The 26,816-nt window shown below is 45.4% G+C and overlaps 2 protein-coding genes across 2 annotated transcripts in view; both read right to left on the reverse strand.

Moving 5' to 3' along the window:
• Positions 1 to 19,950: 19,950 nt before the first annotated feature.
• Positions 19,951 to 26,816, reverse strand: part of LOC134949320 (cytochrome P450 2C23-like) — a 90,542-nt gene continuing 83,676 nt past the window's right edge. The window contains exon 9 of the mRNA XM_063937816.1: positions 19,951 to 20,670. Within this exon, the coding sequence (XP_063793886.1) occupies positions 20,489 to 20,670 (182 nt within the window). The 3' untranslated portion in view covers positions 19,951 to 20,488. The remainder of the gene's footprint in view (positions 20,671 to 26,816) is intronic.
• LOC134949321 (uncharacterized) lies at positions 22,991 to 26,608 on the reverse strand. The gene is made up of 3 exons (XM_063937817.1): positions 25,655 to 26,608; positions 25,439 to 25,556; positions 22,991 to 25,185 (listed from the first exon to the last, which is right to left on the reverse strand). Exons 1-3 carry the CDS (start codon positions 26,428 to 26,430, stop codon positions 24,751 to 24,753), a joined length of 1,329 nt encoding a protein of 442 aa, XP_063793887.1. The 5' UTR covers positions 26,431 to 26,608; the 3' UTR covers positions 22,991 to 24,750.

The raw sequence follows: 26,816 nt of genomic DNA on the forward strand, positions 1-26,816 counted from the left end.
CACCCTCGATCACCCTGTCACCTTGACCATGTCACCCTCTATCACCCTGTCACCCTGACCTTGTCAACATCTAACTCCCTGTCACCCTGACCATGTCACCCTCTATGCCCCTGTCACCCTGACCATGATACCCTCTGTCACCCTTACCATGTCACCCTCTATCTCCCTGTCACCCTGATCGATTCACCCTCTGTCACCCTGACCATGTCACCCTCTATATCCTTGTCACCCCGACCATGTCACCCTCTATCACCCTGATCATGCCACCCTCTATCACCCTGTCACCCTGAACATGTCACCCTCTATCACCCTGACCAAGTCACCCTTTATCTCCCTGTCACCCTGACCATGTCACCCTGACCATGTCACATTCTGTCTCCATGTCACCCTCTATCACCCTGTCACTCTGACCATTTCACCCTATAGCTCCCTGTCACCATGACCATGTCACCCTCTACCACCCTGACCATGTCACCCTCATTCACCCTGTCACCCTGACCATGTCACCCTCTGTCACCCTAACCACCCTCTATCTCCCTGTCACTGTGACCATGTCACTCTCTATCTCCCTGTCACCCTGACCATGTCACCCTCTATCACCCTGTCACTCTGATCATGTCACCCTCTATCACCCTGTCACCCTGACCATGTCACCCTCTATCACCCTGTCACACTGAACATGTCACCCTCTATCCCCCTGTCACCCTGACAATGTCACCCTCTGTCACTCTGACCATGTCACCGTCTATCTCCCTGTCACCCTGATCATGTCACCCTCTATCACCCTGTCAACCTGACCATGTCATCCTCTACCACCCTGACCATGTCACCCTCCATCTCCCTGTCACAATGACCATGTCACCCTCTATCACCCTGTCACCCTTACCATGTCACCCTCTATCTCACTGTCACCCTGACCATGTCACCCTCTATCACCCGGGTATCCTGACCATGTCACCCCCTATCCTCCTGTCACCCTGACCATGTCACCCTCTATCTCCCTGCCACCCTGATCATGTCATTCTCTATCTCCCTGTCACCTTTACCATTTCACCCTCTATCACCCTGTCACCCTGACCATGTCACCTTCTATCTCCCTGTCACCATGACCATGTCACCCTCTATCTCCCTGTCCCACTGACCATGTCACCCTCGATCACCCTGTCACCTTTACCATGTCACCCTCGATCACCCTGTCACCCTGACCATGTCACCCTCTATCCCTCTGTCACCCTGACCAGGACACCCTCTGTCTCCCTGTCACCGTGACCATGTCACCCTCTATCTCCCTGTCATCCTGACCATGTCATTCTCTATCTCCCTGTCACCCTGACCATGTCACCCTCTATCTCCCTGTCACCATGACCATGTCACCCTCTACCACCCTGACCATGTCACCCTCTATCACCCTGTCACCCTGACCATGTCACCCTCTATCTCCCTGTCACCATGACCATGTCACCCTCTATCTCCCTGTCCCACTGACCATGTCACCCTCGATCACCCTGTCACCTTTACCATGTCACCCTCTGTCACCCTGACCATGTCACCCTCTATCCCTCTGTCACCCTGACCAGGACACCCTCTGTCTCCCTGTCACCGTGACCATGTCATTCTCTATCTCCCTGTCACCCTGACCATGTCACCCTCTATCTCCCTGTCACCATGACCATGTCACCCTCTACCACCCTGACCATGTCACCCTCTATCACCCTGTCACCCTGACCAGGACACCCTCTATCTCCCTGTCACTGTGACCATGTCACCCTCTATCACCCTGTCACCCTGACAATGTCACCCTCTGTCACTCTGACCATGTCACCCTTTATCTCCATGTCACCCTGACCATGTCACCCTCTATCACCCTGTCACCCTGACCATGTCACCCTCTATCACCCTGTCACCCTGACAATGTCACCCTCTGTCACTCTGACCATGTCACCCTTTATCTCCATGTCACCCTGACCATGTCACACTCTATCACCCTGTCATCCTGGCCATGTCACCCTCTATCTCCCTGTCACCCTTACCATGTCACCCTCTATCACCCTGTCATCCTGGCCATGTCACCCTCTATCTCCCTGTCACCCTGACCATGTCATCCTCTACCACCCTGACCATGTTACACTCCATCACCCTGTCACACTGACCATGTCACCCTCTATCACCCTGTCACCCTTACCATGTCACCCTCTATCTCCCTGTCACCCTGACCATGTCACCCTCTATCACCCTGTTATCCTGACCATGTCACCCTCTATCCCCCTGTCACCCTGACCAGGACACCCTCTGTCTCCCTGTCACCATGACCATGTCACCCTCCATCTCCCTGTTACAATGACCATGTCACCCTCTATCACCCTGTCACCCTTACCATGTCACCCTCTATCTCACTGTCACCCTGACCATGTCACCCTCTATCACCCGGTTATCCTGACCATGTCACCCCCTATCCTCCTGTCACCCTGACCAGGAACCCTCTATCTCCCTGTCACCGTGACCATGTCACCCTCTATCACCCGGTTATCCTGACCATGTCACCCCCTATCCTCCTGTCACCCTGACCAGGAACCCTCTATCACCCTGTCACCCTGCCCATGTCACGCTCTATCTCCCTGTCACCCTGACCATGTCACCCTCTATCCCCCTGTCACCCTGACCAGGACACCCTCTATCTCCCTGTCACCGTGACAATGTCACCCTCTATCTCCCTGTCACCCTGACCATATCATTCTCTATCTCCCTGTCACCCTGACCATGACACCCTCTATCACCCTGTCACCCTGACCATGTCACGCTCTATCTCCCTGTCACCATGACCATGTCACCCTCTATCTCCCTGTCACCCTGACCATATCATTCTCTATCTCCCTGTCACCCTGACCATGACACCCTCTATCACCCTGTCACCCTGACCATGTCACGCTCTATCTCCCTGTCACCATGACCATGTGATCAGGGTCATTTGGGTAGTTTCTATTGTCATTATGATTTAAAAAGAGTAAACACAGTTGTTTGACAATAAATGGCTTTTCCCAACCACTAACCATGAGTGAAAGAAAAGTTTGTGAGTTATCATTCATATTCTCTGAAAAATGGCCAGAAAATCACAAATCCTGCTACGGTATGTAAACTTATGAACTTATGAGCACAACCGTATATATATATATATATATATATATATATATATACAAGTCTTAAACGGCGGCACTCAGAACAAACTGACACAACACTGCGAGTTGTTGCCAACGTTTCAAAGCAGAAGCTTTTTCGTCAGGGCTTAAACGACGAAAAAGCTTCTGCTTTGAAACGTTGGCAACAACTCGCAGTGTTGTGTCAGTTTGTTCTGAGTGCCGCCGTTTAAGACTTGCATATTTGGGGAGCTGCCTTACTCTCCTAACTACGGAAGGCAACAGAGAAAGTAATCCTGCTTTGCGGAGAGTGCCGGGCCACAAGCGATATATATATATATATATATATATATATATATACTGTATACACAGATAATATGCAGTATAGAAATATACGTATAATATATATATATATATATATATATGTGTGTGTGTATATATATATATGTATATATATATATATGTATATGTGATTGTGTGTATACAGTATATATATATATATATATATATATACACACACACACACACACACACACACACGTACTGTATATTACATTACTGTTGGGAGGCACCACGGCAGAATGCAGAGTGGATAATACCTCAGTCTCCACCCCCCCAAATACTGCGTTTACCCCTGAGATGGAGTTGTCTGAATGTATATTAACCACTTGCCTGGCATGGTCGCATCAGATGCGACCATGCCTGCAAGTACTCTATCTGACCGATAGAGAGTGTTAGCAGCAGCAGGGAAGATAAACTTCCCTCCACTGCTGCTGTCAGAGGGAGCGGAAGGTCCCTCTGCCTCCCTGCACTCTCCCCATGTCTGCCGTGCTGGCGATCACTGATGATCGGTCAGCACGGCAGGATCTGTCCCCTCCAGTGGCTGCAGACAATGGCAGACGTTGGGGAGTGTAAATAAACCCTCCCTAGCTGCCCCCAGACTACTCCTGCATACCTCGAGGCTGTCTCGGCTTCCAAAATGAAAGCCACGATGGTCGCGATGTTCCCAATGTTCCGATGGTCACGATGTTCCTGATCGATGTTTCGATGTTTCGATGTTTGGGAAAATATTTCTAAAACATTTTTTTTTCCTTTCTTTTAACTAAAATCATTTGGAATGGGGTTAAATTCATGTTCTTCACCTAATTCACTCAAAAAAAAACCCGACAATTTCGGAGCGTTTTTTTGAGAAATAAATCGTCAGTTAAGTGGTTAAGAGAAGCTTACATTGTTTCTCTGTCCGCTGATGTATTTGTATCTATTAAGACAATTTTACTTTTGTTTGTCTAGCTGCTCATGTATCTGTGTCTCTATAAGGAGATATATGCATTCAGTTGCTGATATATTTGTGCTTCTATTAAAAAGAGTGTATGATTCTCCATTTTTCTATAACAAACTGTTTTTAAATAACCTTGTAAAGATGTAAGTATAATACTGAAATGATTATTTTTTATGGTATAATACTGAACAAAATAGCATCGCTGTATTTATTTGGACACACATGTATGACAATGGGCTGCATATGCTGAGAGATTGTAACAAGTGCAAGTAATCACTGTATGAGATGTGTTCGGCTCTAATAAGCGGCAATTAGCAGCGTTCAACTATTTAGATGGAGACAGACATCAGATAGACAAAAGTAATATATGAAACGCGTTGAGGTTTGGTCTCCTGATGGTTATCCAGGCGAGTTTCCACTACCCAGCGGCTTATATGAGGTGGCTGGGCATGGTACAGCCTTCGGGGTGAATAATTTGGTACAGGAAGGATATTTATGCTGTTTTAGAGCTTGCCTGTTCAGGCTTTTTTTTAAATAAATCTTTTAATGCACTATGGAGCGCCTCCGCTATTTTTGATTCTGACAGATTTGCTTTGTCAGGAGGATTACGGGAAAATAGAGGAGTGGACGCAGGTCCGAAAATAAGTGCAATACCTTAAGGACTTTGGTGCTTGTTTACTTTGGACTTGGTGAAATGGTGAAATTAACATTCACTGTTATTCTAAGTGTGGACAATTGATGTTATACAAATAAGTGGGTGCAGTGAACACATTTCCAGTGTATATATATATATATATATATATATATATATATAAATCATACATCCATAGACTCCTTAGCAGAATCCACAGACCGCCCCCACATATTCATTGGTAATGAGAATACACAAGTACCCTGCAATACACCAATACACTGCATGACAACAATAACAATCTCCTGTCCCGACAGTCCCACCATGATGGTGACCCTGTGCACTATGCAACATTTTGAAACAAAACAAAAGAAATATACCCACGCTTGGTTTTACACAAATTATACATTGTACTGGATGGCAAAATTATTGCCATAAACTGTATGTATACAAAACAAAAAGACTATCGGTGATAACAATAATATAGTTATATAATATATAATACAGTTGTATGCTCATATTTCTAGCCTCAATACACCATGCAGTGTGAGATTCCTGGTGTGAGTGATCTGCAAGGTTCTGTGCAACTCTACTAATGTCGGGTGTATTTTCTTGCCAGAAATTCACAAAGGAATACAACTAAGACAAACAAGCAGACTGTGTGGATTCATTTAATATATGACACTTGTATATTATGTGTGACTGAGTCTGTATACAGAGCAGACAGACCTTGTATTGGAAAAAGCTATTGCTGCTACATTGTAGCACTTCATATACAGATTAAGAGACTCCGTTGCACAGATCTACAACTGTCATATATCAAAATATTTAGCGTCCTAGTCATATTGTGTTGCGATACATTTTCAACAAAAAAAAAAGAAGGAAAATAGACTCACGATGCTAAAAGATTCTGATGCAACTTTTCATGCCAAGAAGGGCTGTTTGGAGTGTCTGCAGCAAAGATGCATGAGAACTTAGCTGTACTTCCAATTTGGGTGTATTTAGTAAAATCAAATATGGGGATTTTGTTTTTCATTTTATCTGCAATCTTAAATGATTTAATCAAAATATGAACAAAATCCCCCTATGTTAAGGTTTCCTGTTTCCACCCCTTCTGTTTGCTTTATGCAATGAGCCCCAGGTGGCTAGAAATAAAGGCAACAAAAATGATCACAAGTATCGCTCTTAGTTCCTCTTTTTATGAACTACATCTTGCTTACATTGTTGTCTCCCTTCACCTCCTTCCCCAACCTGTATTCAGAGCTTGATGCTTATAGTTCTTTGTTAGGTTCTAAAATGAATGACTCAGTCTGAATCACTTGCCTTGAGAATCCCATGCTCAGACCTCTCTATTCTCAATATAATTGTTTTGTTTGTGATGGCTGTAAATATAGGATAGCAAGATCTGAATTGGTTAAGCCTGTAACAGAGCTTAAAATGATTTTTCCCTATGCTTAACTCACTGAAGATGCTTCTCCCTTCTACTGTCTGATTCTGATTTAAAAACCACTAAATGTGTCAATTAGCAAATTCATCTGATCTAGCAAAAGCCCAGGAATCGTTTATTTAAATTTAGTCAACAAAGATAGTAGGGGTCAAAAATGCTTCTCTATCTGACTTACCTACATACATGGTTTGCCCTATCAGGTAAAGACCTCCCTTTGATCAGCCATCCAATTAACATTGTGCTACAATATTGATTTGTTAGCTATTGGGCAGCCTTCCTGCTGGTTAGCAATAATCCCCCCTCAGTGTGGTGTTCTAATGACTTGTTATTGGACAACTTCCATTCTGGCAGGGACGTGCAGTCAGGGGAGGCAGGGGAGGCAGTGCCTCCCCTGTCATAATGATTAAAATAATGCAAAAAAGATACTAATAAAACAGATTCTACTTTGTGTTATTTTAATCATTTTTAATGTCAAAATGCAGCCATCTCTCTATTATGGGAGGCAGTGAGAACGCTGTCTCCCACTGACAATAATAAAGTGTCTGAAGCGGGGCTGGACAGGGGGCGGGGCCAAGCCGCGGGCTGGAAAAGCCCATTGAAAAATTATTGACAAGCGGCACCAGCACTACTGCCTCATCGACAGGGGGCTGTGCCTTCAGTCCACATGAAGATGTGATTGGACAGTGGCAGGGGGTGGGCTGGAACGGAGTCAGATGCCCCCCCCCCTCCATGGGCCAGATGCAAGTACTCTTTCATGCCCTGGAGCCCGGACATCCCTCCCGCGGAGATCCGCCATACCCAGGCCGCTGACAGACCAGGTTAATCCATTATTACAGGCTCCCGGCAGACTGTCAGCGCACTGATTGTAGTGTGACAGCTGCCGGGTGCCGTCCCGCCTCCCCAGCACAAGCTACTCTGTTCGGCGCACTGTGGTGCGCTGGTGTAACTCTCCTGGCCTGGTCGCAATCGAGGTGCCCACAGCCAGCGCTAATGAGTCCGGCTGACTCATTGTGGTACGCCGCTGCCGGGCCGTCTGTGGGCCTTAACGAACAAGTAAGACGGTGGCCCAGCCTGAAGAGAGGAGTGAGGCCCCTCCTCTCAAAACAACATTGCTGCGACTGTGAGCGGCGCAGAGTGCTGTTGGTGTCACCGCCGGGCAGTACGGTACTGTAAGGTACTATTACTATAAGGTACTGTCTCCTTCACCACCGCAATCCTTCTTTTCTCTGAACTTGTGTAAAAAATTGGGATGCTGTCTGCCGTAATGTGTAATAAGGGGACTGTCTGCAGTAATGTGTAATAAGGGGACTGTCTGCAGTAATGTGTAATAAGGGGACTGTCTGCAGTAATGTGTAATAAGGGAGACGCTGTCTGCCGTAATGTGTAATAAGGGGACGCTGTCTGCCGTAATGTGTAATAAGGGGACGCTGTCTGCCGTAATGTGAAATAAGGGAGACGCTGTCTGCCGTAATGTGTAATAAGGTGACTGTCTGCAGTAATGTGTAATAAGGGGGATGCTGTCTGCCGTAATGAGTAATAAGGGTCACGCTGTCTGCCGTAATGTGTAAAAAGGGGCACGTTATCTGCCGTAATGTGTAAAAAAGAGGATGCTGTCTACCGTAATGTGTAAAAAGGGGCACGTTATCTGCTGTAACGTGTAATAAGGGGACGCTGTCTGCCGTAATGTGAAATAAGGGAGACGCTGTCTGCCGTAATGTGTAATAAGGGGACTGTCTGCAGTAATGTGTAATAAGGGGGACGCTGTCTGCCGTAATGAGTAATAAGGGGCACGCTGTCTGCCGTAATGTGTAAAAAGTAGTGATGTGCACCGAAAAATTTTCGGGTTTTGTGTTTTGGTTTTGGATTTGGTTCCGCTGCCGTGTTTTGGGTTTGAACGCGTTTTGGCAAAACCTCACCAAATTTTTTTTGTCGAATTCGCTTGTGTTTTGGATTCGGGTGTTTTTTTCAAAAAACCCTAAAAAACAGCTTAAATCATAGAATTTGTGGGTCATTTTGATACCAAAGTATTATTAACCTCAATAACCATAATTTCCACTCATTTTCAGTCTATTCTGAACACCTCACACCTCATAATATTATTTTTAGTCCTAAAATTTGCACCGAGGTCGCTGGATGACTAAGCTCAGCGACCCAAGTGGCCGACACAAACACCTGGCCCATCTAGGAGTGGCACTGCAGTGTCACGCAGGATGGCCCTTCCAAAAAACACTCCCCAAACAGCACATGACGCAAAGAAAAAAAGAGGCGCAATGAGGTAGCTGTGTGACTAAGCTCAGCGACCCAAGTGGCCGACACAAACACCTGGCCCATCTAGGAGTAGCACTGCAGTGTCACGCAGGATGGCCCTTCCAAAAAACACTCCCCAAACAGCACATGACGCAAAGAAAAAAAGAGGCGCAATGAGGTAGCTGTGTGACTAAGCTCAGCGACCCAAGTGGCCGACACAAACACCTGGCCCATCTAGGAGTGGCACTGCAGTGTCACGCAGGATGGCCCTTCCAAAAAACACTCTCCAAACAGCACATGACGCAAAGAAAAAAAGAGGCGCAATGAGGTAGCTGTGTGACTAAGCTCAGCGACCCAAGTGGCCGACACAAACACCTGGCCCATCTAGGAGTGGCACTGCAGTGTCACGCAGGATGGCCCTTGCAAAAAATACTCCCCAAACAGCACATGACGCAAAGAAAAATGAAAGAAAAAAGAGGTGCAAGATGGAATTGTCTTTGGGCCCTCCCACCCACCCTTATGTTGTATAAACAGGACATGCACACTTTAACCAACCCATCATTTCAGTGACAGGGTCTGCCACACGACTGTGACTGAAACGACGGGTTGGTTTGGACCCCCACCAAAAAAGAAGCAATTAATCTCTCCTTGCACAAACTGGCTCTACAGAGGCAAGATGTCCACCTCATCACCATCCTCCGATTCATCACCCCTTTCACTGTGTACATCCCCCTCCTCACAGATTATTAATTCGTCCCCACTGGAATCCACCATCTCAGATCCCCGTGTACTTTCTGGAGGCAATTGCTGCTGGTGAATGTCTCCATGGAGTAATTGATTATAATTCATTTTAATGAACATCATTTTTTCCTGCCAGTATACGTACGGACTGTCTGACGTGCCTACTTGGATGCGGTCACTCATATAATCCTCCACCATTCTTTCAATGGTGAGAGAATCATATGCAGTGACAGTAGACGACATGTCCATAATCGTTGGCAGGTCCTTCAGTCCGGACCAGATGTCAGCACTCGCCCCATACTGCACTGCATCACCGCCAGCGGGTGGGCACGGAATTCTGAGCCTTTTCCTCGCACCCCCAGTTGCGGGAGAATGTGAAGGAGGAGCTGTTGACCGATCAAGTTCCACTTGACTAGATACTTTTCTCACCAGCAGGTCTTTGAACCCGTGCAGACTTGTGTCTGCCAGAAAGAGAGATACAACGTAGGTTTTAAATCTAGGATCGAGCACGGTGGCCAAAATGTAGTGCTCTGATTTCAACAGACTGACCACCCGTGAATCCTGGTTAAGCGAATGAAGGGCTCCATCCACAAGTCCCACATGCCTAGCGGAATCGCTCTGTCTGAGCTCCTCCTTCAATGTCTCCAGCTTCTTCTGCAAAAGCCTGATGAGGGGAATGACCTGACTCAGACTGGCAGTGTCTGAACTGACTTCACGTGTGGCAAGTTCAAAAGGTTGCAGAACCTTGCACAACGTTGAAATTATTCTCCACTGCGCTTGAGACAGGTACATTCCACCTCCTTTGCCTATATCGTGGTCAGATGTATAGGCTTGAATGGCCTTTTGCTGCTCCTCCATCCTCTGAAGCATATAGAGGGTTGAATTCCACCTCGTTACCACTTCTTGCTTCAGATGATGGCAGGGCAGGTTCAGGCGTTTTTGGTGTTGCTCCAGTCTTCTGTACGCGGTGCCTGTACGCCGAAAGTGTCCCGCAATTCTTCTGGCCACCGACAGCATCTCTTGCACGCCCCTGTCGTTTTTTAAATAATTCTGCACCACCAAATTCAAGGTATGTGCAAAACATGGGACGTGCTGGAATTTGCCCAGATGTAATGTACGCACAATATTGCTGGCGTTGTCCGATGCCACAAATCCACAGGAGAGTCCAATTGGGGTAAGCCATTCTGCGATGATCTTCCTCAGTTGCCGTAAGAGGTTTTCAGCTGTGTGCGTATTCTGGAAAGCGGTGATACAAAGCGTAGCCTGCCTAGGAAAGAGTTGGCGTTTGCGAGATGCTGCTACTGGTGCCGCCGCTGCTGTTCTTGCGGCGGGAGTCAATACATCTACCCAGTGGGCTGTCACAGTCATATAGTCCTGAGTCTGCCCTGCTCCACTTGTCCACATGTCCGTGGTTAAGTGGACATTGGGTACAACTGCATTTTTTAGGACACTGGTGACTCTTTTTCTGAGGTCTGTGTACATTTTCGGTATCACCTGCCTAGAGAAATGGAACCTAGATGGTATTTGGTACCGGGGACACAGTACCTCAATCAAGTCTATAGTTGGCTCTGAAGTAACGATGGATACCGGAACCACGTTTCTCACCGCCCAGGATGCCAAGGACTCAGTTATCCGCTTTGCAGCAGGATGACTGCTGTGATATTTCACCTTTATGCGTAAATGTTGTCTCAATGTCACTGTATGTCAGTAATTGTTTTACTATAAAGCCTTATTTTTTTAAACTGAAATAAATTCCTTTTTTTATCATTTTCTAAAATGCTATAAATATTATATATCACCATACTGCCCTTTGCCATTGCTCATTGTGTGTTTGACCCAATGTTCATTCTTATACAGACATTTGATAGGTAACATTTGTGGTTAACTGGTTATTGTGTAGAACAGTACTGGAACTAGAAATGTGCATAGACCCCCTTGTGTTTTGGTTTTTATTCTAGATTATCATGTTTTGGTTATGGATTTTTAAATTTTAATTGATAAAAACAGCTAAAATCATCTAACTTGGAACTGTTTTGTTCCTGGAATATTTTAAACAACAGTAACATTAATTTCCAGTCAATTTTGACTAATTTTAGCACCTGAAACTATGAGAGAGGGACTAACTGTACATGCACTCCAAAACATGCTGTTAGGCGCCGTGGTCCGCGATGTCCTCGCGGCCCGGTGCCTAGCAACTAGGGACGCCGAGCGTGCTAGCCGCCGGGTCCCTAGCAACGCTGGGACACCGTGCGCGCTTAGCCGCCAGCTCCCTAGCAATGCAGAGACGCCGGGCGCGCTGAGCCGCCTGGACCCTAGCAACGGGGACGCCACGGGTGGACCGCGCTCCCCGTTGCAGGGTTAATCAAGTCACACACACACACTGGTCTTCTGGGCGTGCAGCAGGGCAGCTGCACGGCATTTAGGGAAATCAGGCTCTGAACATCTGATTGGAGGACGCCTTGCTAAATACCTTGTCAGTGCTTCACACAGACGCCGGTAATAGCTTCCTGCATGCTGCTTAGGTTTGCTGAACGTCTGTTCCAGTCTTGCTGTGTCCGGTCATTCCTGTCCTCAGAGTTCCTGAATCTTGGAGTTGTCATCTCATCCCAAGAAGTCTTCTGGTCCCCAATTGTCCGCAACCGTCGCCAGAGAATTTCGTGTGGTGTTCGTGAGTTGCGGCTCTGCCGTGTGCTGCGGCTCAGCCCACTTTATTTTGTATTCTGTTTCGGAGCATTTGCGGAGGTTTCCGCTTCCACAAGTCCTCTCTGGAACTCGGCGGTGTAGGGTAGGAGAGTGGACAAGTGGGTATTTTGGTTGTCCTTTTCCCTGGTGGTTTTTCCGCACATATTCTAGTTTTAGGTTAGCTCGTAGCCCCTGGCTTTGTTGCTTAGTTAGAGGGCCCTTTGTTATCACCCTGTCTCGGATTTCTCTTTGTCTCCCATTAAGACCTGAGGGGGCATCGGAGTTGGGCAGACGTAATCCGCCCTTCAAACGTGGCTGCCATGGGCTCAAGCAACCATAGTCTCGCAAGAGATTTCTGACAGCACGGACGAGACAACGGAGTTAGGGCGCCAGGGGCTATTTCCGTTCCCGCTCCCTTTCCCAGCATTACGTTCCAGTACTCAGGTCCTTGCTAAAAGATCTCCTCAGAACAGAGTGCTGGAATCATAGCATTATTACCGGCCATACCAAAACTTAAAATTAAACGGGGTTTAATTTTTTCTCATTCTGTTTTTGTGAGGTTTAGGGCCAAATCCCGGTCAGCTCTTAGTCAACCAGATTCAAGAACTTACTCAGATGGTTCAAGATCTTTCTCTTCGGGTGAGATCGCAGGAAGATTTTTAGCGAGCCTCCTCGAAGGTAGTCCCTGAACCAAAGATGCATTCGCCCGACCTTTTTTCCTGGGACAGAAAATGATTTTTTAATTTTAAAGAAGCCTGTAAACTTTATTTTCGTTTAAGACCTACATCCTCTGGTAATGAATCTCAGCGGGTTGGGATTATTATTTCTTTACTCCAGGGGGATCCTCAGACTTGGGCATTTGGTTTAAAAGCTGAGGATCCTGCGTTGATATCTGTAGACGCCTTTTTTACGTCATTGGGGCTCTTGTATGATGACCCAGATAGAGAGGCGTCCGCTGAGAGTCATCTGCGCGCTCTCAAACAAGGTAGAAATCCTGCGGAGGTTTATTGTACCGAGTTTCGCCATTGGTCGAACGACTGTGGCTGGAATGACCCGGCCCTGCGCAGTCAGTTTCGCCTCGGATTATCTGAATTTATTAAAGACAGTCTCCTCCAGTACCCCAGCACCTGAGACTCTCGATAAACTCATGGAGCTTGCTATAAAGATTGATCGTCGTCTCCGAGAGCGGAGGGCTGAAAGAGGAACAACTGTAAGGTCTAGTCCTTGTGTATATACCTTCCCAGAGGACGTCGAGAAGCCCATGCAGATGGGTCTCTCCCGGCTGTCTCCTGAGGAAAAAAACAGAAGACAAAAATCCGGTCTCTGTTTGTACTGTGGGGATAAGGAACATTTTGCTCGTAACTGCCCGAACAAGTCGGGAAACGCTCTGACCAGGTGAATTGTGAGGGGGTTCACTTAGGTCTGCAGCTTATCTCCTCGAACAACTCTCTTTTAGTCCCTGTTAAGGTTTCCTTTGGCAGCCTCAGTTCTTTGGTGTCGGCTTTTGTCGACAGTAGAGCTGCAGGAAACTTTATGGATTTAACTTGGGCTAAGGCCTTAGGCATTCCGCAGTTACCTTTAGATAGATGTATCACCATGCACGGCTTAGATGGTGGTCCGCTTTCCCATGGGGTAATTACTCACCGTACACCTCCAGTAGTACTTACAGTAGGAGCCTTGCATTCCGAAGATATTGAATTCTACCTTACACATTGCACGGCAGTTCCTGTTGTTTTGGGTCACCCTTGGCTTGCCTTTCATAATCCCACCATTGATTGGCGGTCCGGGGAGATTTGCCAATGGGGTACTTTTTGTGCTAAAGAATGTATTTCGTATCCAGTCAGAGTTGCAGCAGTCGTCCCAGAGCTCATTCCTGTGGAATACCAGGAGTTTGCCGATGTCATCTCCAAGGGCAATGCGGACATTCTGCCTCCCCATCGGCCTTATGATTGTGCGATTGAGCTAGTTCCAGGTGCCATTTTGCCTAAGGGGAGATTATATGATTTGTCCGGGCCAGAAACCACGGCCATGAATAATTATATTCAGGAAAGTCTAAAGAAGGGATTTATTAGACCATCAAAATCCCCTTTAAGTGCAGGTTTTTTCTTTGTGGAGAAAAAAGATGGCTCGCTCAGATCATGCATTGATTTTAGGGCCCTGAATAAGATCTCCGTTAAAAACACCTATCCGTTGCCGTTAATTTCTGTGCTTTTTGATCAGTTACGTTCTGCTGTGATTTTTTCTAAAATTTACCTAAGAGGAGCTTACAACCTCATCCGAATTAAATCTGGGGATGAGTGGAAGACGGCTTTCAGCACTCAGTCGGGTCACTACGAATACCTGGTGATGCCGTTCGGCCTGTCTAATGCTCCGGCAGTTTTTCAAGACCTCATTAATGATGTTCTCCGTGACTTCCTAGGGAAATTCGTGGTCGTTTATTTAGACGACATCTTGATTTATTCTGAATCGATGGAACAACATGTTACCCAGGTGCGTCTGGTTCTTCAAAAGTTACGTGAGAATCACTTATATGTCAAGCTGGAGAAGTGTGATTTTCACGTCACAGAAGTATCTTTTTTAGGGTACATTATTTCTCCTCAGGGATTTTCCATGGAACCAAAGAAGTTCCAGGCCATCCTTAATTGGGCGCAACCCACTAATTTAAAAGCAATTCAGCGCTTTTTAGGGTTTGCGAATTATTATAGGAGGTTCATTCATTCTTTTTATGACCTGGTTGCTCCCATAGTAGCTCTGACAAAAAAAGGAGCGGATCCTACCATCTGGTCGCATGAAGCTGAGTTGTCCTTCCAGGCCTTGAAACAAGCCTTTGTCTCAGCTCCAGTTCTCAGACATCCTAATCCGGAATTGCCCTTTATTGTGGAGGTTGATGCCTCAGAGGTTGGAGTGGGGGCTGTCCTTTCTCAAGAAGATCCGGAGTCTCTGGAGTTACATCCTTGTGCCTTTATGTCCAGGAAATTCTCCTCCGCTGAATCCAACTATGACGTTGGTAATCGGGAGTTACTGGCAGTAAAATGGGCTTTCGAGGAGTGGAGGCATTGGCTGGAGGGAGCTAAACATACTATTTCGGTTTTGACTGACCATAAGAACCTGCAATATATTGAATCAGCTAAACGGCTTAATGCTCGGCAGGCACGTTGGGCATTATTTTTTACTCGTTTCAGGTTTATAATCACTTTCAGGCCTGGTTCCAAGAATACGAAAGCTGATGCCCTGTCACGTAGCTTTCTTCCGGTTCACAATAGCAATCCTGTTGTTACCCCCATAGATCCATCTTCGGTCAACCGGGCAGGCCTCACACAGGATTTATTTACCGAGATAAACCAGCTTCAACACCAAGCTCCTAGACTTACTCCTGCTGGTCGTCTTTATGTCCCTGAATTTTTGAGAGCCACTGTTTTAACTGAATTTCATGACAACAAAGTCTCAGGGCATCCGGGAATCACTAAGACATTGGAGTTAGTCTCTCGCTCAGTGTGGTGGCCTAGTCTTTCTAAAGACGTTAAGGAATTTGTCCATTCCTGTCATGTTTGAGCACAGCATAAGGTTCCTCGTTCGTTGCCTATCGGGCAACTCATGCCTTTAACTGTTCCTCTCAGGCCATGGTCTCATATTTCCATGGATTTTGTGGTTGACCTTCCCCTTTCAGCCGGATTCCGAGTCATTTGGGTGGTAGTGTACCGTTTTAGTAAAATGGCTCATTTTATTGCTCTTGCCCGATTGCCTTCTGCTCAAGGGTTGGCAGTTTTGTTCCTCTGCCATGTGTTCAGGCTTCATGGTTTGCCCACTGATATTGTTTCTGACCGGGGTCCACAATTCATCGCACAATTCTGGAAACGTTTTTGTGCCTCATTGAAGATGAAACTGTCTTTAACATCTGGTTACCACCCACAGTCTAACGGGCAAACCGAACAAGTCAACCAGTCATTAAAACAATATTTGCGTTTGTATTCAGCCAAACTCCAGAATGATTGGTCCGAGTTTCTCCCTTTGGCTGAATTTGCTTACAATAACTCTTGTCATTCCTCCACCAAAGAGTCTCCATTCTTTTCAGTTTTTGGTTTTCACCCCAGAGCCAATTCTTTTTTTTATCATTCTCCAGTCTCCTCGCTAACCTTAACCTCCCATCTCAGAGCAATTTGGAAAAAAGTGCACCTTGCTCTCAGAAAAGCGGCCTTCCGAGAGAAGAAATTTTCTGACAGGCTTCGACGTCCCTGCACTTTTAAGGTGGGAGATAAGGTGTGGTTGTCGACTCGTAACATCAGGCTTCAACAATCCTCGGCTAGACTGGGACCCAAATTTATTGGACCATTTCTTATTATTAAGAAGGTCAACCCAGTTGCCTTTCGGCTACGTTTACCAAGATCTCTCAGAATTGGAAATACTTTTCACTGTTCCCTGTTGAAACAATACGTTTCTTCCATTAGATTTCCTCGGAGGATCTCTCAGGGTACATCTCCAATGGATGTGCAGGGACAACAGGAGTTCTTGGTAGAGAAAGTTCTTGATTCTAGATTGTCCCGGGGTCGGCTTTATTTTTTGGTTCATTGGAAAGGCTATGGTCCAGAGGAAAGGTCTTGGGTCCTGGATAAGGATCTTCATGCCCCTAGACTCAAGAGAGCATTTTTTCGGGAATTTCCTCAGAAACCTGGCTTTAGGGGTTCGTTGACCCCTCCTCAAGGGGGGGTACTGTTAGGCGCCGTGGTCCATGATGTCCTCGCGGCCCGGCGCCTAGCTACTAGGGACGCTGAGTGTGCTAGCCGCCGGGTCCCTAGCAACGCTGGGACGCCGTGCACGCTTAGCCGCCGGCTCCCTAGCAACGCAGGGACGCCGAGCGAGCTGAGCCGCCTGGACCCTAGCAACGGGGACGCCACGGGTGGACCGCGCTCCCCGTTGCAGGGTCAATCAAGTCACACACACTGGTCTTCTGGGCGTGCAGCAGGGCAGCTGCACGGCATTTAGGGAAATAAGGCTCTGAACATCTGATTGGAGGACTCCTTTCTAAATACCTTGTCAGTGCTTTACACAGACGCCGGTAATAGCTTCCTGCATGCTGCTTAGGTTTGCTGAACGTCTGTTCCAGTCCTGCTGTGTCCGGTCATTCCTGTCCTCAGAGTTCCTGAATCTTGGAGTCATCTCATCCCAAGAAGTCTTCTGGTCCCCAATTGTCCGCAATCGTCACCAGAGAATTTCGTGTGGTGTTCGTGAGTTGCGGCTCTGCCGTGTGCTGCGGCTCAGCCCGCTTTATTTTGTATTCTGTTTCGGAGCATTTGCGGAGGTTTCCGCTTCCACAAGTCCTCTCCGGAACTCGGCGGTGTAGGGTAGGAGAGTGGACAAGTGGGTATTTTGGTTGTCCTTTTCCCTGGCGGTTTTTCCGCACATATTCTAGTTTTAGGTTAGCTTGTAGCCCCTGGCTTTGTTGCTTAGTTAGAGGGCCCCTTGTTATCACCCTGTCTCGGATTTCTCTTTGTCTCCCATTAAGAACTGAGGGGGCATCGGAGTTGGGCAGACGTAACCCGCCCTTCAAACGCGGCTGCCATGGGCTCAAGCAACCATAGTCTCGCAAGAGATTTCTGACAGCACGGGCGCGACAACGGAGTTAGGGCGCCAGGGGCTATTTCCGTTCCCGCACACTTTGCCAGCATTACGTTCCAGTACTCAGGTCCTTGCTGAAAAATCTCCCCAGACCTGAGTGCTGGAATCATAACACATGCAAGATCCATTTTTGAAATCCAAGATCAGAACTTGGCTGGAAGACTTAATCCAGGACTCATTGTAGCTCTGAACCCCAAAGTTCAGGTTCTTTTTCGGCAAAACCAAACTGCTCATCTCTAAATGTGACCCATAGAAGCCAATCAAACGTAATCAGTCACAATATACATACTGTAAACACCACTTTATCTAAAAGTGCCATTACAAGGCTTGTGATTGTAGCATATACAGTAGATATGTTAAAGGTAGATATCATGGTGACAGCATTCTACTAATGACTACTGTATTTTAGGCTACAGGTAATTTCCTTCTTTATAGCAAATATATAATTTTGTTAAAGTGTACACAGTAGTTTCCTTGGGAACATCAAGCAGAAATTACTTTTAAACACGTACAGTAACTGACGATTTAAAAAAAAAAAAAAACGCTCCAAAATTGTCGGGTTTTTTTTACGAGTGAATTATGTACAGAACATTAATCCTATCCTATCGAAAATCATTTCAGTAAAAAAAAAAATGTTCTCCAAAACATCAAAACATCAATCGGAAACATAGTGACCATCGCAGCTTTCATTGTGAAACCTGGGACAGCCTCCAGGTATACAGGGGTGGTCTGAGGGTGGCTTGGGGGGCTTCATTTACACTTCCCAGTGGCTGCTATTTTCTATTTTCTGAAGCCGCTGGAGGAGGGTTCCAGCCGCGCTGACCGATCAGCAGTGAACAGCAGCAGGGCAATCAGTAGGGAAGAGTGCAGGGAGGTAGAGCGACCTTCCAGTCCCTCTGGCAGCAGCAGCGGAGGGAAGTTCCCCTTCCCTGTCACTGCTAACACTGTTTATCTGACTGGTCGCATCTTGTGCGACCATGTCAGATAAGACACCTGCAGGCATGGTGTTATGATTCCAGTACTCCTGACCGGAGGAGATCTTATGACAATGGCCAGAGTACTGGAAGGGAATGCTGGTTACGGGAGCAGGAAAGACTATTTGCCCCTGGCGCCCTAACTCTATTGTCTCACCCGTGCTATCGGAAATCCCTTTCGAGACTATGGTTTCTTGAGCCCCTGGCAGCCACACTTGAAAGGCGGATTATGTCTGCCCAACTCCGGTGCCCCCCGGTCTTAGTGAGAGACAAAGGGAAATCCGAGGCAGGATGATGACAAGAGGACCTCTGACTAACAACAGGCCAAGGGCAACAAGCTAACTAACCAAACTAGAAGTATGCGCGGAAAAACCGCCAGATAAAAGGACAACCAAAAATCCACTAGTCCATTACTCCTACCCAGCACCGCTGGATACCAGAGTGGATCTGTGGGAGCGGAATACTCCGCAAAAAGCTCCGAAACACAAATAATAAGTAATAAGTAATAAAGCGGCCAAGCCGCAACACACGGCTACGCCGCGACTAACGAACACCACTGGATGTTTAACGGTGTTCAGTCAGGACTCCAGGAACAGATGACGACTTCCGAGTGCAGGACAACTGAGGACAGGAACGACCGGATACAGCAGGACTGGAAACACTCTCAGCAAACAGATACAGCATGCAGGAAGCTATTACCGGCGTCTGTGTGAGGCACTGCAAGAGCATATAAACCGAAGCCCTCCAATCAACTGCTGCCAGTGCTGATTGCATGAATGCCGTGCAGCTGCCTTGCTGCACGGCCAGGAAACAGGTGCCCTTACTAATTTAAATGGACCCAGCAACGGGGAACGCGGTCCACCAGTGGCGTCCCCGTTGCTAGGGTCCGTGCGGCTCCGTGCGCCCGGCGTCTAGCGTTGCCAGGGAGCCGGCGGCTGTACGCGCATGGCGTCCCTGGTTGCTAGGCGCCGGGCTGCACCGACGAGCGGACCCCGGCGCCTAACACATGGTCGCACCTGATGCGACCATGCCATGCAAGTGGTTAAACACATTGGACGGGTGATGCACATTTACAGAAAGCTATAGAACAGTGAAAGCAAAGAAGATATAATACAGTATACAAAAAGGCCAAGTTATCAGAAATATATTCAGCGTAACATGTTTTTGAAAACAAAACAACATCACAATAATCTAATTGTGTTGTATATTTTTTATTTATTAGGTTATTCAGCTTTAAAAGTAATATGTGCTCATACAATTTGGAACAGAAAATGTTGTCGTTATACTATAGTATTAAGAACTTTATTATTCTTGACTAAATACTTCTCCTCCCCTTCCGCTATACATTTGAAGTGGTACAACTGGAGTGAGTACAGGGAAGAGATGGGTCATTCAACATTATACAGTATTCCAGTAGACCTTTCTATCCTACAGTATGTTCTCCTCAATCTGATTCTTGCCATCTTTGTCTAATATCTAATCGTATGGTCAATTTTACATTTCTGTCTGACTCCCTTGTGAAGGGCGTTCATGGGCTTTTGCCTTCTATGTAAACAAAGTACCTGGCTACCCTACTGTTTCCCCTTTTCTTTTTTCTGTATTCCCATTTACTTTTGATAATTTCAATAAAAATGTAATGTTTAAAAAAAAGAACATTATTCTGAAAGTACACTCAGTTATTTGTTTGTGTTGTCCTGGGTATACCCTTTGTGTCACTGGATGAAATATACAGTAAACACTTGTTCAGCGAGGGACAACAAACATCTCATAGGGCCTAGGTCGGGAACCATTGGTCTTTGGTTCTGCCGTTATGCTTATATTATTGTTGTCCACTGTGGTCTTCAATGTAAATTTTTGCAGTATGGTGGTGAGGAAGAGGAAGAGTTCCATCCGAGCCAGACCCTCCCCCAAACATATGCGTTTCCCTAGTAAGACAAAAATATATATATTGGTTGTAAAACAGACTCTGATGAAATAAATGGTGCATACCTTAAATCATTTAAATGTAGAGTTTTAGGATTATTTTATAAAACTGTAAAAAGTCTGTTCTGTACAAATGTCTACACTGTACTCTCTGTATCTCACTTGTATTTATAATGTGGAGTAAAAAGTAAACAATGCATAACAACTGGAGAGCGATATACAATAAGTATAGAATTAGTTTTGCTTTAATAAGCATTAAATCTTTGAAACAGCATCTTTGAGCCCAAGAGCACACAGAGGTAGGGGGTTGTGTACACTATTCAAGCCTTCAAAGGGATAGTCAGCACCCCACACATGATGGTGTGGCCCAGCCCCCTTGTGCAGAACGTACAGAGGTATCATTGTATTAAAAAAGGACGTGGCCAGTCCCCCACATTCTTTGGTACACCCACTAAGTGCCAACACCTGAAATGTCTCCTGGTGGCTCTGCATGAGACATAGGAATGATTGTACTTTATTCCAGCCATTTACAAAGATAGCTTCATAACTGCTGGTAAATATACCTGTGTACCTACCTATAATGCTCATAAATACGCCATTTGTACTGAGGTAACTGTGTTTCTCTTATAGAAATATTTATCATCTGATACCTCTACGCTACATGCACACCCAGGGATGCCTTCAGAATATTACAGTTACAGCTCAGACTGACGTGTGGACCCATTATTAACGATGATCTCAGCCATAAACTGCTTATTCTCAGGCAGACATCTATCTTTAAACAAAAATCAGTTCCCAGATCAGTGGCAAATGCAGGATTTGCATGGGGGGGTTTCCAGAACTGGGTGGAGCCAATCACGGAGGTGGGGATTGAGGTGACCCAGTATATGCTGGGTTCGTAAAACTAGTGTGTGTGTGTGTATATATATATGTGTATATACACGGTATACATATATATATATATATATATATATATATACACACACACACACACACACACACACACACACACACATATATACAAAGGTTTTTCGGCAGCACTCCCAATCTTAAACAACGAATGTCCGGTGCCCTCCTAAACCCATGTGGCTACGGGTAAAATATGTCATCCCGTTGGCGGCACTCCGGTAATACAAATACACAACAGCAGGTCTGCAGCAACAACGTTTCGAAGTTTAATCACTTCGTCCTCAGGTTCACCTGATGACAAAGTGATTAAACTTCGAAACGTTGTTGCTGCAGACCTGCTGTTGTGTATTTGTATTACCGGAGTGCCGCCGACAGGACGACATATATATATATATATATATATATATATATATACCGTGTATATACACACACATATATATATATATATATATATATATATGTATACACATATACATAGCATATTAAACATGTATATATATATATATATATATATATATATATATATACATACAGTACACAAATATATACATCTGTGTGTGTGTGTGTGTGTGTGTTTATATGTACAGTATGTATGTATATACATGTGTATCTATGAATGCACATGGATATACTGTATATGTACTATAATTAAAATAAAGTAAACTTTTATTAAGCACTTGCAAGTGCCACCAGGAAGACATCAGGCTGCAGAGGACGCTAGACAGCCATTAATAATACTCATGCTCCCATTAAAAAAAAAAAAAAAGTGGAGGGGTTTCTGGGTGCTCGGAAACCCCCCTGGGTGCGCCATTGCAGATCAGATCAGATCATTGATGCAGGCTGATTAAGAGCCAGATTAAGGATTCAGGGAGCTTCAGTCTAGCCCACCCCTACTTCCTATTCTCTCTCTGTACCTAACCCCAGCTTTGTTCCACACTCTAGCACCTCCTCTTGCTTCTTTTGGCTGCCCCTCTTACAATACTAATGAAGGTACTAAGAAGTTCCCCAGCTGTATCGGTGCCCCCTTCCCAAACTGTGCCTCTTCCCCCTTTCCCATATTTCCTGCTGCCCTCTTAACATATCTCAAACATGGTGAGCAATGCATTTTGCTCTATTTTTCTTATTAATACCCCTTTCACATCGCAAAAATAACCCGGTATATTGCCGAGTTTGAGCCGTGTCAACCCGGTTTGAGGTGCAGTGTGAAAGCGCCATTATGAATTTACCGTGTCAAACAACCCGGTATTTCAACCCGTGTAAAAAGAAGGATCCTACACGGTTCAGAAACGGTTCATTTGGCAGTGTGAAGCCTCAGACCCGCTATATTCAACCCGGTAATCTTAAAAAGGAGATGATAGGTTGTCTCCCTGCATGATGTCACGTGTCTGAACCCGGAAATAAACAGGCAGCACGCTTTAAACATTGTGTTTTTATTATACTTCTACATTCACGGGTACAGTGCTTGGAAAATATGGCAAACTGGAGTGAGGATGAGGTTAGGGAGCTGTTGCGGATAAGAGGGGAGTCGGAAATCACCCACCAAATGACAGGGACTGTTAAGGATGCAATCACATACAAAAACATAACGAAGATGCTTGCAGCCTCTGGATTCCACCGTACCTCACAGCAGGTAATCAATAAGCTAAAGGCCCTTAAAAGGAATTTCCATAAGGTCCACGACCACAACAGAAACAGAAGTGGTGCTGCCCGTATGGAGTGGCAATATTATGAGCAGTGTGCCACCATATTTGGCCACACACCACTTGCAACACCGGTTAGCTTATCCTCCAGCATAGCAGCAGCAGAAACAAGACAGGCCTCTGCTGCTTCCACCAGCGTACAGGACCCAGACACCCGAGCACAGGACCCAGACACCCGATCACCACCACCACCATCTCCACTACTCGTACTGGATGATACGCAACCGATGGCAACCACTATGCCTGACCCAGTTGTACAGGAGCCCAGCAGAACTGAAACCACTGATGCGCCAGAAGACACAGCGGCTGGGCCAAGTCAAATGGCCATAATTGCACAAACGCAGCCTTTGCGTGGAAACAGTAAGTACAACAATCCTAAAGCATAATAACTAACATGAACAATTAACGTCAACTAAACACAAACTAACAACTCTAAACATTAACGTCATTAAATCATAGAAAAAAATGCATACAATTTAAAATGATAAATGTTGCAGAGTATATGCAGTGTGTAGGTGGAAGGAGGCCACAAAACACGTTTGCAAACACTGCTATTTTATATAAGCTCTTTGCAAATTCCAATAACATATTATTTGATTTGTGTCTGCAGTATATACTGTTCCGCCAAGGAGGCGCCGTCCAAATAAAACGGAGCAAGCTGCAAGAATTATGACCACTGTCCTGGTTGAAAAATTACAGGAGATGGACGCTGCTATGGCTGATCGAGAAGATGCACGTCTCGAGCGATTTCTGCAGGCAGAGCAAGAGATGAACAATACATTTATGACGCAGCTGATGTCTATGCAGGAAACCTATAATAGGGATGCAAGAGAACGTCAGAGAGAAATGCAGGAATTTCAAATGTCCATATTTGACCGAATGTTTCAATGCATTGAAGGGCTGCACACAGTGCCACCAAACTACCCTCAACCATATACCCAATACCCTGCACCCCCCTACTATAATCATACCACACCTCAACCAACGCCACACCATACCCATGCTCGCCATAACCAACCCCAACAAACCCCACCTCCAACAACTCCAACTCACTATACCCATCCTCGACATACACAACCTCAACACACCCAATCACCTTCTGAAACGGAGACAACAACAGAGTCTCCTGTTTATCGTAATTTAACTTAAATATTATTGTTTTTAAAAAAAGGTTGGTTTTAAATTCATAGGAGTGTTTTTACTGCACTATTACTTGTTTGACTTGTTACTGTAACGATTGCACTACTTTATTTTCCAAAGTTTTATACAAATTAAAATTCTACGGTCTCTGACCTTTTGTTAATCTTTGGACTTGTCCTATTTTGACTTACAAACAAACAAAATGCTTGATACATCCATTTCAAATTGGATATTGATGTTGTACATTTGTATCGACACAGTAGCAGAATGTCAACTAAACAGGTTTTTTTTTTGGAACAACAACAATATATACAATATACAAACTGAGAAAAATTAACGGAGTAATGAGGGAAGGTTGGCCATTATAGCAGACCTCATCTGTTCTGCACTACCAGAATGGTCGCCCAAATAGGCCTCACAATCAAGGGCAGGGTACGCAGCAGTGGCCTGCACTGTCCACTCTGGTAGGAATTCCTCCCTCTGAAACTCACATAAGTTATGCAGAATACAACATGCTGCAACAATGTTAGGCATGATATTAATGTCTACATCATTGCGCTTCATAAGACAGCGCCAACGTCCTTTTAATCGTCCAAAGGCATTTTCAACCACCATTCTTGCCGAGCTCAGGGTGTGTGTATATGTAATTTGATTGGGGCTCAGCTGGACATGTTGGGTGAACCCCTTCATGAGCCATCGTCGTAACGGGTAGGCTGCATCACCAATTATGTGTACCGGTATCTCCACTCCGTCCACAAATTTGGATTTCTAGTAGGAATAGAGATGTAAAAAAATGTACGTTAGCAATAAGAAATTGGAATACAAATATGAGCAGACTCCTCCATGATGGGCAGGCTGGCGGGCACATAGGAAGCATGTTTGAAGGTAACGCCAATTGGTCCCAATGAAAATTAATTGCAGTCATCTATTACCTGCTTGATTCATGAACATTTTGTCATTTTAACACATCTTTTCTTGGTCATGTTTTCAAAAGTATTAAAATGTTTAAACAAATAATCACCTCTCTTGGAAAAAGGTAGCCCCCTTGCTTGTCCTCTGCTACCCGGTACAGATCAGAGTTTGCAAGAACTCGAGCGTCATGTGACCGCCCCGGCCAGCCGATGAATACGTCAGTGAAACTATATAAAAATATATAAAAAAATATATTAAGTTGTAAATTAATTATAAACAATTAGCATTAAGAAAACACAATGATAAGAACATTACCAATACTTACCAATACTTATGATCCACCACAGCTTGCAAAACAATGGAATGCCATCCCTTTCTGTTGTAGTAGTCGGCATGATTATCATGAGGTGCGATTATAGGGATGTGGGTACCATCAATTGCACCTGCACACTGCGGATATCCAGACTCCACAAATCCCACAATTGTTTCATCCAAACGCTGGCCTTGCGGAAGAGATATAAATCGGTGGTATAGGTTGTCCACCAATGCTTTGGTCACTTCATGTACAATGGTGCACACGGTAGATATCCCCACACCAAACAGGCAAGCAATTGTGCGATATTCACCGGGAGTGGCATACCACCACAATGCTATAGCTAGCCTCCTGCTTGGCTCTATTGGTGACCTGAAGTTTGTGGTCTGTCTAGAGAGTGCTGGGGACATTAAATCCAAAAGATAGTGGAATGTGTGACGTGACATCCTGAAGTGACACTTCCACTGAACATCCTGAAAGTTCAGTACACTTTGCATAAAAACTTGCCCATGCTGCCGTTCTCTAGACCACAATTTTCGTTGAGTACTGTGGTTAAGGTTGAGTATGGTGGTCACAGAAGCAGATATAAACGATCTCCTCCTGCGCAGGTATTGCCGACGACGAATGGTGGTGTCTCTCAAATACTGCAGCCTCCTCCTCCTCATAACATAGCTGCTGAACAAGCTACAGAATGTGAGAAGCTCAAATATCCTCTCACAGGCTGAATCCAAGAGTAGTACAGCTGAGACTATCACAAACTCTATAGAGACATGTGCTGTGTCGGCCATGATTGCTGCACTACTGAGCACTCCCCAGCCCCTCCTTGTAATACCTTTGCAACCTCATCAATAGGAGACAGAAAAGTCCATTTATAATGACATCACAAATGTTTTCACAGGGCGAACCGGGTTCAGTGTGAAAGGCACCAACCCGGGAATAACCCGGTAATAACACGGCTCCAAACTGCGATGTGAAAGGGGTATAGCGTGTTCAGACCCGGGTCGCAAGCGTGTTCAAAAGCCGGTTCAATACCGGGTTAGCGATGTGAAAGCGGTATAATTGTGACATGATATATTATATATATAATATTATATTTTGTTTATTTGTTATAATATAAATATATATATATATATATATATATATACACACACAGCCATAAAATACTCACATTTTT

Source organism: Pseudophryne corroboree, chromosome 8 (genome assembly GCF_028390025.1).
Source record: "Pseudophryne corroboree isolate aPseCor3 chromosome 8, aPseCor3.hap2, whole genome shotgun sequence".
Taxonomy (NCBI): Eukaryota; Metazoa; Chordata; class Amphibia; order Anura; family Myobatrachidae; genus Pseudophryne; species Pseudophryne corroboree.